The sequence below is a fragment of the Manacus candei genome, unplaced genomic scaffold (genome assembly GCF_025592945.1).
Source record: "Manacus candei isolate 608988 ecotype Guabito, Panama unplaced genomic scaffold, ASM2559294v1 h1tg000117l, whole genome shotgun sequence".
NCBI classification, from domain to species: domain Eukaryota; kingdom Metazoa; phylum Chordata; class Aves; order Passeriformes; family Pipridae; genus Manacus; species Manacus candei.
Window position 1 is genome coordinate 824,734 of NW_026138165.1, and position 11,178 is coordinate 835,911.

An 11,178-nucleotide genomic window follows, 5' to 3' on the forward strand; every position below is an offset into this window, starting at 1 on the left:
ATCTCCCACTGGAACAGCAGGAGGAGCATTAAGAAAAGCCCATCACATCCAAAATGCAGCCAAGGGGAAAAAAAATCATCAGCATGACAAGAAACAGAGGGAAAGCATCTCCCAGTTTTCAAAAGAAGGAACACCACAACCAAAGAGCCCCACCCAGAGCGCAGCTCACCTCTCTTTGGAATCTATCAACTTCCTTGACCTTTTCAGAATATCTCTTCTTCATTTCTTCCAGCTGGGACTGACTTCCTTTCTCTTCATTAACCCGGAGTTTCCTCCTCTCTATCCTCAGAAGCTTTTCAAGCCTGCACAGCAAATTAGTCAAGAAAACCATGAAACACAGGAAGAACCAGCCTTTCCCCCACAGTCTCACAGAAACAGCACAGACAGCATCCAAGCCTAGAATGGCTTGGCTTGGCAGGGACCTTAAAGATCATCCAGTTCCAAGCCTCCTGCTCTGGGCAGGGACACCTTCCACCAGACCAGCCTGTTCACAACCCCACCCAACCTGGCCTTGAACACTTCCAGCCATGGGGCATCCACAGCTTCTCTGGGCAACCTGTTGCAGTTCCTCACCACCCTCACAGCAACCAATTTCTTCCGAGGATCAAATCTAAACCTATTCTCTTTCCATTTGAAGCCAATCCCCCTTGTCCTCTCACCACCTGCTCTTTTAAATGCACTCTCTTCATCCTTCTTGTAGGCTCCCTTCACACCCCAAAAGGCCACAATTAGGTCACCCCAAAGCCTTCTCTTTTCCAGGCTGAAGTGTTGCAATTGTCCCAGCCTTTCCTCCTAGCAGAGGTGCTCCATCTTTCCAAGCACCTTGGTGGCCTCCTCTGGACTCTGTCCAACAGCTGGAGGTCCTTGCTGTGCTGAGGAGCCCAGAGCTGGATGCAGCACTCCAGCTGGGCTCTCCCAAGGGCAGAGCAGAGAGGCAGAATGCCCTCCCTCCACCCGCTGGCCACGCTGCCTTGGACACAGCCCAGGACACAATTGGCTTTCTGGGCTGCGAGCGCACATCGCCGGCTCATGTCCGGCCTCTCCTCCAGCCCAAGGGCTTCTCGACAGGGCTGCTCTGCCCCTCTTCATCCCCCAGCCTGCACTGATACAGGGGCTGCCCTGAGCCACGGCCAGCATCTTGCACTGGCTCTTGGTAAACCATCAGCAGATTGCCATGGGCCCACTTCTCCAGCTTGTCCAGGGCCCTCTGGATGGCATCAGCTGTGTCAACCACACCCCTCAGCTTGGTGTCAGCTGCAAATTTGCTGAGGGTGCACTCCATCCCTTCCTCTGGATCATTAGTGAAGACATTAAAGAACACTGGGCCCAGTCCAGACCCCTGAGGGACACCACTCGGCACTGATGGCCCTCAGCACTCTGAGCCATTGATCACCACCTCTGCACGGCACTGTTCACCCAATTTCTTCTCCATCTAACAGTCCACACATCCAATCCATCTCTCTCCACTTTGGAGAGAAGGATGTTGTGGGGGACTGTGTCAAAGGCTTCCCAGAATGACAGGGAGATGACATGGGTAGCCCTTGTCCACTGAGGCAGTCGCTCCATCTTAGAAGGCCACCAGGTCGGTCAAGCAGGACTTGCCCTTGGGGAAGCTGTGCTGGTGCTTCCAATCACCTCCCTGTCATCCACGTGCCTTGACAGAGCTTCTAGAAGGATCTTTTCCATCACCTCCCCAGGCACAGAGGGCAGGCTGACAGGTTGGCAGTTCCCAGGGTCCTCCTTTCTACCCCTTTCAAAGATGGGCACAGTGGGTTTCCCTTTTCCCCCTCACCTGGGACTTCCCCTGACTGCCACGACTTTTCAAATATCAAGGAGAGGGTCTTGGCAACTCCATCAGACCCTGTTGGCCAATGGAGGGCAATAATGCTGGCCAGATGTAGAAGATGGATTTCCAAGGAAAATGCAGGAAGAAAAAGGACTCTCTTATTACCACTCCAAACAAACAAGGACTTACCTTTCCAGTTTCTTGTCAAGGCATCTTCTGGTTTTCACTTCCTCCAGATACAGCTCTTTGTACATCCCCATCTCTCCCTGCGTTGCTTCTTTACGAGAAGCACTCTCTTGTTGGGTGTTTTTGACCCTCTCCAATTCACTTTCCAGATTTCTAATTCTTTCTTCCAACTGGATTCGCATGGAATCACAATGAATGTCTCCAGTTTGTCCTAGCGGGGCCTGGTGGGCTGCCTGTGCCTGAAGGAGACAGTGCACCTTCAACCACCACAAGAAAAAGAGAGCTCTGCCCAGCACAAAATGCACACACCCACTTTCAAGGGCCCAGCCTTACTCAGAGAGGTGGCTCTGCCTCCTCACTCCCAGCAGCAATCAAGGCAGAACCCAGGAGCTGCCAGGGCAAACAATTCTTATCATTGGGAAAGAAGCCCAAATGAGCACTCTGCTTCCAAGCTCCTAATGAAGAGCCTGTGGACACTGGGGAGAAATTCACTTACTTGCAAAACGAGGCTGACCTCTTGTAGCTTTGCACTTCTTTCCTGGTCAGCTCCTTCTGCCACCTCTCTTGTACACTGTTCTCTTTGGCTGCCATCCAGCACCAAAGCCTCCAAATGGTGGTGGTGTTTTGTCACCTCTTCTTGCAGCTGACATTTGCTCTTCTCCAGTTGTTCACACTTCCCAAGCAGAGTGGACAGCTCTTCTTGCAAAGCCTGGTTTAGGGCCTCGAGCTGCATGCCTGTTCCAGGCTCCATGTCCAGCTGCTGGGAAAGTTCACCACCCTGTGCACAGAAAAAAAAAAGAAAAGGAAACTCAGCGTGATCTAAAGGCAGTGAATTCTGGGAAAATCTCTCAAGGGGGTGGCCATGGCAACTGTATTTATCATCTACTGGAAATGAGCCTAGGAAACACTTGAAAGATTCCCCGACAGAAAGAAGAAACTTTACACCTACTTAAGAATTTGGGAGACACTTCTGGCAACAATACTTCTGGGTCCCTTGGAGCTCATGATGAAACTCCTCATTTAGAATCTAAGAATTCCTCCAGTGTCCAGCACACCAAATACCCTCAGGGCTTTTGTAGCAGATGGGGAAAGGACCAGGCTGCTTTCTGAGCAGCCTCTGCTGAGGAGAAGGCAGAAACTGAGCTCCCCAGGCTCTCCAGGAAAACTTCATCTAACAGTTGCCCCACAGAAATAGGCAACTAGGCTCCAGAGTCACAAAAAGGCAAATTTAGGACCAGCTTACTGAGGCAGAGGCTTGCAGGGCTCTCGGAAGGGCTTCAACGCTCTCGCTTGGCTGCTGGACAGTGGCTTCCAATCTGTTGTTCTCACTTGCAGAGCTTAAGAAGAAATACAGCTTTATTACCAGAAAAGCCAATGCCAGACAAACTGTGCTAAGGAACAGAAGCCACAGCAGAAGTGTCCTTCAAAATCCCACTGACTCTCCCCCTGTTTCCACCCAATCCCCAAAGCCACAGACCCCTCACTTCACTGGGTTCCTCTCTTACTCTTGCGCGTCTTCTTCCAGTTGGTTCACAGTCGGATTGGTCTCGCAAGATGCCAACAGGAGGTCCTGCAGTTCCTGGGAAGAAGTTACTGCCTCTCTTTCCTTGGCATCCAAAGCAGTCTTCAAGTCAGGAACACAATGCTCAGACTGAAGATGCTTTTCTTCCTCCTCCCTCAGCTGTAAAATCACGGGAAGAATGCACAGTTGTCAGGGGAGCTTTTCCAGAGAGGAGCCAGCTGCTGCTGAAGAACTCAGGTGCTGCATGTCTGTGTGCATCCCCTCTGCCCAAAGAACTGCAATCCATTCAAGTCCCTTCAAAGCTTCACTTCTGCTCCCCAATGAACACACTGAACACTGTTTTGTCCGTTTTCAGGATGGATAGGAAGCAACAGGCACCCCCAGGTTTCTCCCTGTGGGGACAGGCTTTCCATACCTCCGCGCCAGCCCTGTCCAGCTCCTCCTGCAAGCGCAGATTATCTTCCTCCAGGTGAGCCTCAGGGCTTCCAGGAACCACAAGAGCAGTCCTAAAGCATGCAAAATTTCATCGGAAACATGTCTGATCCTGCATCAGTTTTCCCCTGCTTGCTCCCAAAACAGCTCTTCCCCCCTTTCCTACAAGCTCCGGGAAAGCAAAGCCAAGTCCATGGAAGCATTGGAGAATTTCTCTTACAAGGGGCCTCCCTAAAGCAGCCTCAACTACCAGCTCAGGCCATGCTGTTCAGGGTTCCTTGCACTGCTCTTCAAAGTCCCCACAGATGTGGCTGCACAAACTCCCAGGGCAAGCCCTTCGACCCCCTGACCATCTCCATGGCAGGAAGTTTTCTCCTTCTGTGTGCTCGGAGCCCCTCGTGTCCCCTGGGACAGTGTTGGTTCTCTTTCCCCCAACGCTTCCCTTCAGAGCACTTAACACACCAACTCTGCCGTGCCTTAAACCCCCCTGGTCTGCAGAGCAGCCACGCTGCTGAGCTACTGGCAAGTTTCCCCGGGGCTCTGGCTCTGGGTGGGGAGAGGGCACCACAGACAAGACTTTCTTGCAGACCTCAGCGGGCAAAGGATGAGAGCCCCTGAGGTAGGAGAGCAGCCAAGGGCAGACCTGCATTTACCAGTCCCACGGGGAACTGCTTCCACGGGGCTGCTCCTTCTTTTTCCCAGCTCATTGCCACGCCCCTCGTCTGGGTCACACTTGCAGACTACCCAGAACACCCGGGTGCTGTTTTGACAAAGCCCTCACCTTTCCCCCTGGGCTTGAGCAGGCCTGTCAGCTGCTTTGTTCACAAGGCACTCCAGAATCTCCTCATGCTGTTGCAAGGCTGCAAGTTTCAAGGGGGTAAATCCCCACTAAAAGGAGAAAGAATCCCCATTAGAAAGACACAGACAAGCTCTGCAGCTGTTGGAAAGAGCAGCTTTAGCCCCGTGCCAAGGTTACCTGGTTCTGAGCATCACTGTTGGCATGATGCTCCAGTAACAGCCCTGCTACAGCTGTGTTTTTAGAGAGGACAGCCAGGTGAAGGGCAGTGTTGCCGTCAGCGTCTGCCAGATTGGGGTCGGCACCGTGTTCCAGCAGAACAGCAACACATTCTTCCTGCTCCTGCTGGACTGCCTGGCAACAACACACCAAAAGGGAAAGGCTTCCAACTTTTCATCCCCCTCTGTCACAACTCCCTCAGCTCCTGAGTGCTGCCATAGAAGACCATCTTCAAAGATCAGCTAACAGAGGCTGTGCCGTGCCCATGGCAATAGGTGTGTTTCTATGGCCCTGTAGTGGAAGGAATCCTGCCAGACACCTCCCCTTTAACACCTCAGCACTAAGCCCCACCTCCAAGCTCAGAAGGCATTGCACACACCTTCATCAGGGCCGTTCTCTTGAAGCTGTCAGCGAGGTTGGGCTGGCTGTTCTTCCTTAGCAGATATCTGACGACATCTGCATGGCCATTGGCCGAAGCCAGATGCAGAGGTGTCCTGAAAATTAAACAGACTCTCTTAACCCAGACAGACAAAGGATGAGCCCAAGCTGTGTCTGTACCCAACACCCTGGGGACCCTGCCCGGACTCTGCTCCTGCTGCTGCTGCTGCTGCTGCTGCTGCTGCAACCCTGCCCTGATGAGCCAGAGGGCAGAAGAGAACAGGTGAGGGCTGAGCAGCTGCAGAACAGCCCTGCAGAGAGAGCACGGCCAAGGGGCAGGTGGGCAACACGCGTTTGCAGCAGCGCTGGAGCCCGGGCGGCAGCTGCAAGCAGTGAAAAGCTCAAGAGTTCCCTGTCCCAGCTGACAGGGCAAATGTCACTTTTCAAGCCTTGTCCCTAAGAGAGGGCTGGCGAGGACTACTGCAGCTTGGCTCAGGAGCAGGCAAGGTGTGCCATCAGCGTGGCCCAGAACTCACCGCATCTCCTGGTCTGGCCTGTCGATGCCGACTACCTTGACGTACCAGCGCCAGCGCCTCAGCCAGCCCAGGTCACCGCGGGCGGCCGCGCGGTGCAGCCTGCCCAGCCCCTGCTCCCGGAGCTGGGAGGCGCTGCTGGAGCTGGTGGCAGCCCAGGGCTGCCCACTGGGGCTGCTGGAGGGCGACTGCCGTCGCTTCTTGCTCAGAAGCCACGGCATGGCCCTGCTTGGAGCTCCCAGCAGCAGGAAGGGCAAGAAGGCCCCGGCGGGCTGCCGGGAGCCAAGTGGGGATGAGGAATGGGACGGGGCGAGGTTTAGGGGGAGGGTGACAAAGGGGCGAGAATAAGGACGGGCACAGGGTATGAAGCACAAGGCAGACGAGGTCGCCCTGCGCAGTGGTCGTGGCCTGCAGCTGCCCAGACGGCGATGCAGGCGCGCAATGCTCCCCGAGCGGGATGTGCTGCTGCTCCCCGAGAGGCTACAGCAGCTCTGAGCGCCGGCTGCGGGCACCAACAAAGCCGTGCCCGACTGGCGCCTGTGGCATCACAATGGCTGGTGGAAGGCTCAGCACGTCAGCGTGGGGTGTGACAGAGGCCACGGGGCAGGGTGGGGCCGGGCGGGACAGGGCAGGGCGGGGCAGGTGTGAGGGCGGCCCTGCTGGGCCTTGTGGCAAGGAGGCGGCCTGGGCCTTGTGAGGGCGGCTGGCGGGAGTGGGCACTGCCCCGCCTCAGGGCGCCCGGGGCAGGGCCCGGGACGCTCCCACCGGGCCGGAGGCTGCGGTAGGCGCTGGAGCAGCTCCCGCATCACCCGCTCTGGCTTTTTGCTTCAGCCTGGAGCCGGGCTGCCTCTGGACACACTGCCATCAATGAGGCTCAGGAGGAAGTGGGGCCACCACAGCTCTCAAGAAATGCCCACCCAGCGCTCCAAGCCTGCCAGGCCAGAGTTCCAGGACAATTCCCCAACTCCTTTGTCTTGTCCCTCTTGAAGAGCAGACACCTCACCCCCTCTCCCCCTCACAACTGCTCTCTCCTGCTGCTTTGCCAGATGCCAACAGTGAATTTCTGCTCTGCTCCTCCACCAGCCAACGGGCAGCACACAGCAGGGCAGGAAGAAACTTTCAAACACATCTTGTCCCACTTTGTCTCGATGACAACACCAACTGAAAGATCAGAGGTTCTGCACCAGCTTTCTCAGCGGAGGGACACTACAATGGACCACAAACAGGCTGAAGAAATTTCCCTTTTTCTTTATGGGCTACAAACTGATCTGCTTCCCACGGGATCAGGGATTTGCCTGTGTTTTAAGGCTACCAGGAGCTTACTCACTATCTTCTGCCCAGAACACAAAGAGGAGGGCTCGAAAGCACTGCAAGAGTCTGGCAACTGAGTAGTAGCAATAGCTCACCTGGAGGCCATGATCTTAACACCACTGTGCTTCAAGCCTTCCCGGAGGAAGGGCACACATTTGCCTGGCCTCTGGGACAGGCTGAAGATGCAACTGTGAGCAGAGCTGAAGGGAGCAGAGGACAGCTCTGGCTCGGCCTTCAGGCCTGGCTTCTCTTTCGGCCTTGAAGATGTCTGCTGGACTGATTTGCACTCAGATGGAGGGCAGAGAGAGAAGTCTTAACTGCCAGCCCGGGAAGAAAGCCTGTCGCAGAGGCAAGCAGAGGGAAGAAGAGGGGACAGCCTTGGGATGGGGGAATGGGAGAAGCAAAGCCGGCAGGGGGAACAGAAGAAAACGAGGACACATCCTGGAGTCTTGATGGCGACTGCCGTTGGTTCTTGCGGAGGAGCCCCTCTATGCTGTGTGTGCTTTTGCACAGGCTGCACTGTGGGTATGGCCCTGCTCTGCTGGTGGCCACTGCTCACCCTCTGCACAGAATCACGGAAAGACTATCAGTCCCTGAAGAAGGGCCCTGGAATTCCCCCCACCTGGTGGATCTGTTTGGTGGAGGGTTCCTGGGTGGAATATGGGACAGACTAGATGGGACTGACAGGGTTTTGTTTTTCCCTGGGGCACCAGCAGACAAACAAATCCCCAAGAGTCGGGTGAATTCCCCTTCCCCCCGTTTGCCGGCACACACGGGAATCTGCTGAGGTTGGACAAGACCAAGGTGGTGCAGCCGGGTCAGGGCAACCCCCGGGATCGGTGCAGGCTGGGGGAGGAAGGGATGGAAGAACACTTCTGGGAGAGGGCTCTGGGGGTGCTGGTGGGTGACAAATGGGACACGAGCCAGCCCTCTGCCCAGAGCTGGAGGCAGCACTGCAGGGGGGGTCTCAGCTGAGCGGAGCAGAGGGGCAGAACCCCCCTGCCCTGCTGCCCACGCTGTGGCATGAGCCCAGGACATGGGGGGGTTGTGGGCTGTGAGCTCCCATTGCTGGCTCCCATCCTGCTTTTCATCCCCCACTATCCCCATGGCCTTGGATGCAGGGCTGCTCTCCATCCCTTCAGCCCCGAGCCTGGCCCTTGAGATCTGGGGGCATTTGACACCCGCTGGCTCCTTTGATCCCCTTTCCCATCCCTCCCAGAGCACAGGGAAGGACTGAGGGGCCTTGGCTGATTGTCCCTGACCCTCCCCTGCCCCGACACCAAGCTGTGCTCCTTGGGGACGGTGCTTGGACAGCCCCAGTCAGACCCTGTTTCCCGCTGTGCCCCCAAACTGTGCCAGCAGTGCCAGGGCCTGTCCCTGCCTGTGATCCCAGCACGGACACGCAGCAGGACTGTGCCCAAGCTGCCGGAGCACTCAGGCCTTGCACCCACAGAGGACTGGCAAGGGGAGTGTGGAGCTGCAAAGAGCAGCTGTGGAAAGAGCAGGAGCCCCTGGCCCTGGCCCTGCTGCTGGGCTGGGAATCTCTTCCCTCCTCCTCTGCACAAAGGCACTGCCCCTGCAGCTCCAGAGAAGGGCTGAGGAAGCATCTTGGACACACAAGTCACTGCAGGGCACTTGATTTTCCTGAAATACACAGGGATCGTGGCACCTCAGTGTGTCTGTACACAGCAATGGTAGGTACTGGTGTAGCAATGGAATGACTAATGACAGTCCTTTATGGAAAACAGTAACACAAGTGAAGAAAAAAAAGGAATTCAAATATAAAACACAGCAATGGTAGGTACTGGTGTAGCAATGGAATGACTAATGACAGTCCTTTATGGAAAACAGTAACACAAGTGAAGAAAAAAAAGGAATGCAAATATAAAACACACCAATACAACAACAACAAAATGGACAACAACAAAATGGCACAAAGCAGTCTGACATCCTGGATGCTGTGAAGAAGAAAAAAGGCACTTCATTGCTTCTGAAAAGCATCCAGTCATTTTCCTCCAGGCACCCTTGAGGTCCTGGTTCCTCCTGGGGGGGTTCAGTGCTGGAGGCACCACCGAGTCCAGAACTGACCTCAGCAGTTCCAGCAGCGGGGAGGAGATGGAGGGGGGCTTCAGGTGGGCAAACCTGACAGTGCTGACAAACAGGGAGACCACAGCCAGGGGAGGGAGGCCCGTGGAAAAGGCTCTAAAAAACCCTCCCCGAAGTTCACTCCCTCTGCTCTCTGCACTTTGGGGTTCTGGGGGTCCCCCTGTTCAGGCTGTTGCAGGTCCCTCGTGTTTTGGGGGCTCCCTCTCCGGGGTTCTGCCTTTTCCGGGCTGCTGGAGATGCCGGGAATCCCAGGGGTCCCCCCTCTCGGAGCCCCCTCTTCCAGGGGCCGGGGGTCCCCGGCCCCCCCACCCCTCTGGGCTCCCCCTCTCCGCGCTTCCCCTCCCGCCCCCCCAGGCTGCCGGGGGTCCCCCAGCTCCGCTGTCGCCCCTCTCTGCTCTCCCCACTCCGGGGGCCCTAAAAAAGGGGCTCGTCGCGTCCCCCCCCGCCGGCACCGGGCTGACAATGGGGGCGGCGGGGCCTGACCCCGCAACACCGACCCCCACCGCGGGGGGTCCCCGCATCCCCCCGGCCACCTCCCGCCTCTGCCGGGAACCCACCCCGGGATCCCCCCCAACAAAACACCAACGGACCCACCAGTAAGGGAAGCCCTGCAAGTGCCTCGACTGCGGGAAGAGCTTCATCTGCTGCTCCAACTCCATCACCTGTCGGAGGACTCACCTTGGGAACAGGTGACCCACATTCCCAGTGACCCACCTTGGGAACAGGCTTGGTGACCCACATTCCCAGTGATCCACGTTGGGAACAGACTTGGTGACCCACATTCCCAGTGACCCACTTTGGAAACGGGCTTGGTGACCCACATTCCCAGTGACCCACCTTGGGAACAGGTTTGGTGACCCACATTCCCAGTGACCCACATTGGGGAGCCCCCTGGCTGGTGGACTGTGGCAGGATAGTCCCATGTGTGATTTGTGTGGGCACGGACCCAGTTACACACAGGACATGCAGCTGAATCAAATTTATTAAGAACAGCATGAGCTGATACAGACAGTCCAAACTGTGACACGTCATGACGTGACCTCTCAGCCAGTGACATTCGAGCACTCCTTGTGCATGTGCAGCAGAGCACCAAAGGAACTACAAGTCCCAGAATGTCTTGTGGCACTTCCTGTAATATAAATCGCTACATTTCCCCTTTATTATAATTAGAACAAGTTACAGAACAATTTTTAAACCTTTTTCCTAAACATTTCTTAACATAAACAAACTTTTCTTAAGCATTTATAAAAACCAGGGCCTAATGCAGTAAGGCCTTTATTAAAACTGGTCACAACCTTATTAACTGTGTCACTTTCAATTATTCAGGGTTTGTAAATACGGTTTGTGTAAGACATTTTATCTGAGGGTATTTGTGTGACTGGGAGAGAAGCATCAATTTTATCTCAAGGGGAAGTGTGACAGGTTATGGGTGTTGTGTTCAATTGTATTTGCTGGGGTTGAGGTAGTGTTATTGTATGACTGTATTTTATTTAAGGCATCTCTGGCATAAAGTGGGTTTGATTTCACTCTCATACGTACGTCCACACAACGTTCCTCATTCATACGTAGGTGGCCACTTCTCAGTCTCTCCTCACACATGCACACTTAAGCCTTTTATTATGTCTCTGTACTTCAGTCACGTAGTTCAGGTCTGGTAGTGGTCATTAGTTATGTGTTTCTTCGATTCCAGTTTCTTCATTTGTCACTTCTGTTGATTGCTCTTGCTCTGAAGAAGGGCTAATATAAGGCCTGACACATCTGGAAGGAATCCATTGTAATTTACCTGTGGATACACAGGCATCTCCCCTCCCCCACGTTACGAGGTCCACTGGTCCTGACCATTGCCCTGATATTAAATATTTATCATGACTGGTGGTTTGGGAGAGGAAAGTACCTGAGATTCGTGTTG

General features: G+C 55.0%; 1 protein-coding gene across 1 annotated transcript in view; it reads right to left on the reverse strand.

Moving 5' to 3' along the window:
* Window positions 1-6,277, reverse strand: part of LOC127461966 (ankyrin repeat domain-containing protein 26-like) — a 55,333-nt gene extending 49,056 nt beyond the window's left edge. The window contains exons 1-3 of the mRNA XM_051770219.1: window positions 5,856-6,277; window positions 5,321-5,435; window positions 4,903-5,076 (exon numbers count right to left, since the gene is read on the reverse strand). Of these exons, the coding sequence (XP_051626179.1) occupies window positions 4,903-5,076; window positions 5,321-5,435; window positions 5,856-6,073 (507 nt within the window). The 5' untranslated portion in view covers window positions 6,074-6,277. The remainder of the gene's footprint in view (window positions 1-4,902; window positions 5,077-5,320; window positions 5,436-5,855) is intronic.
* Between the last annotated feature and the right edge of the window lie 4,901 nt (window positions 6,278-11,178).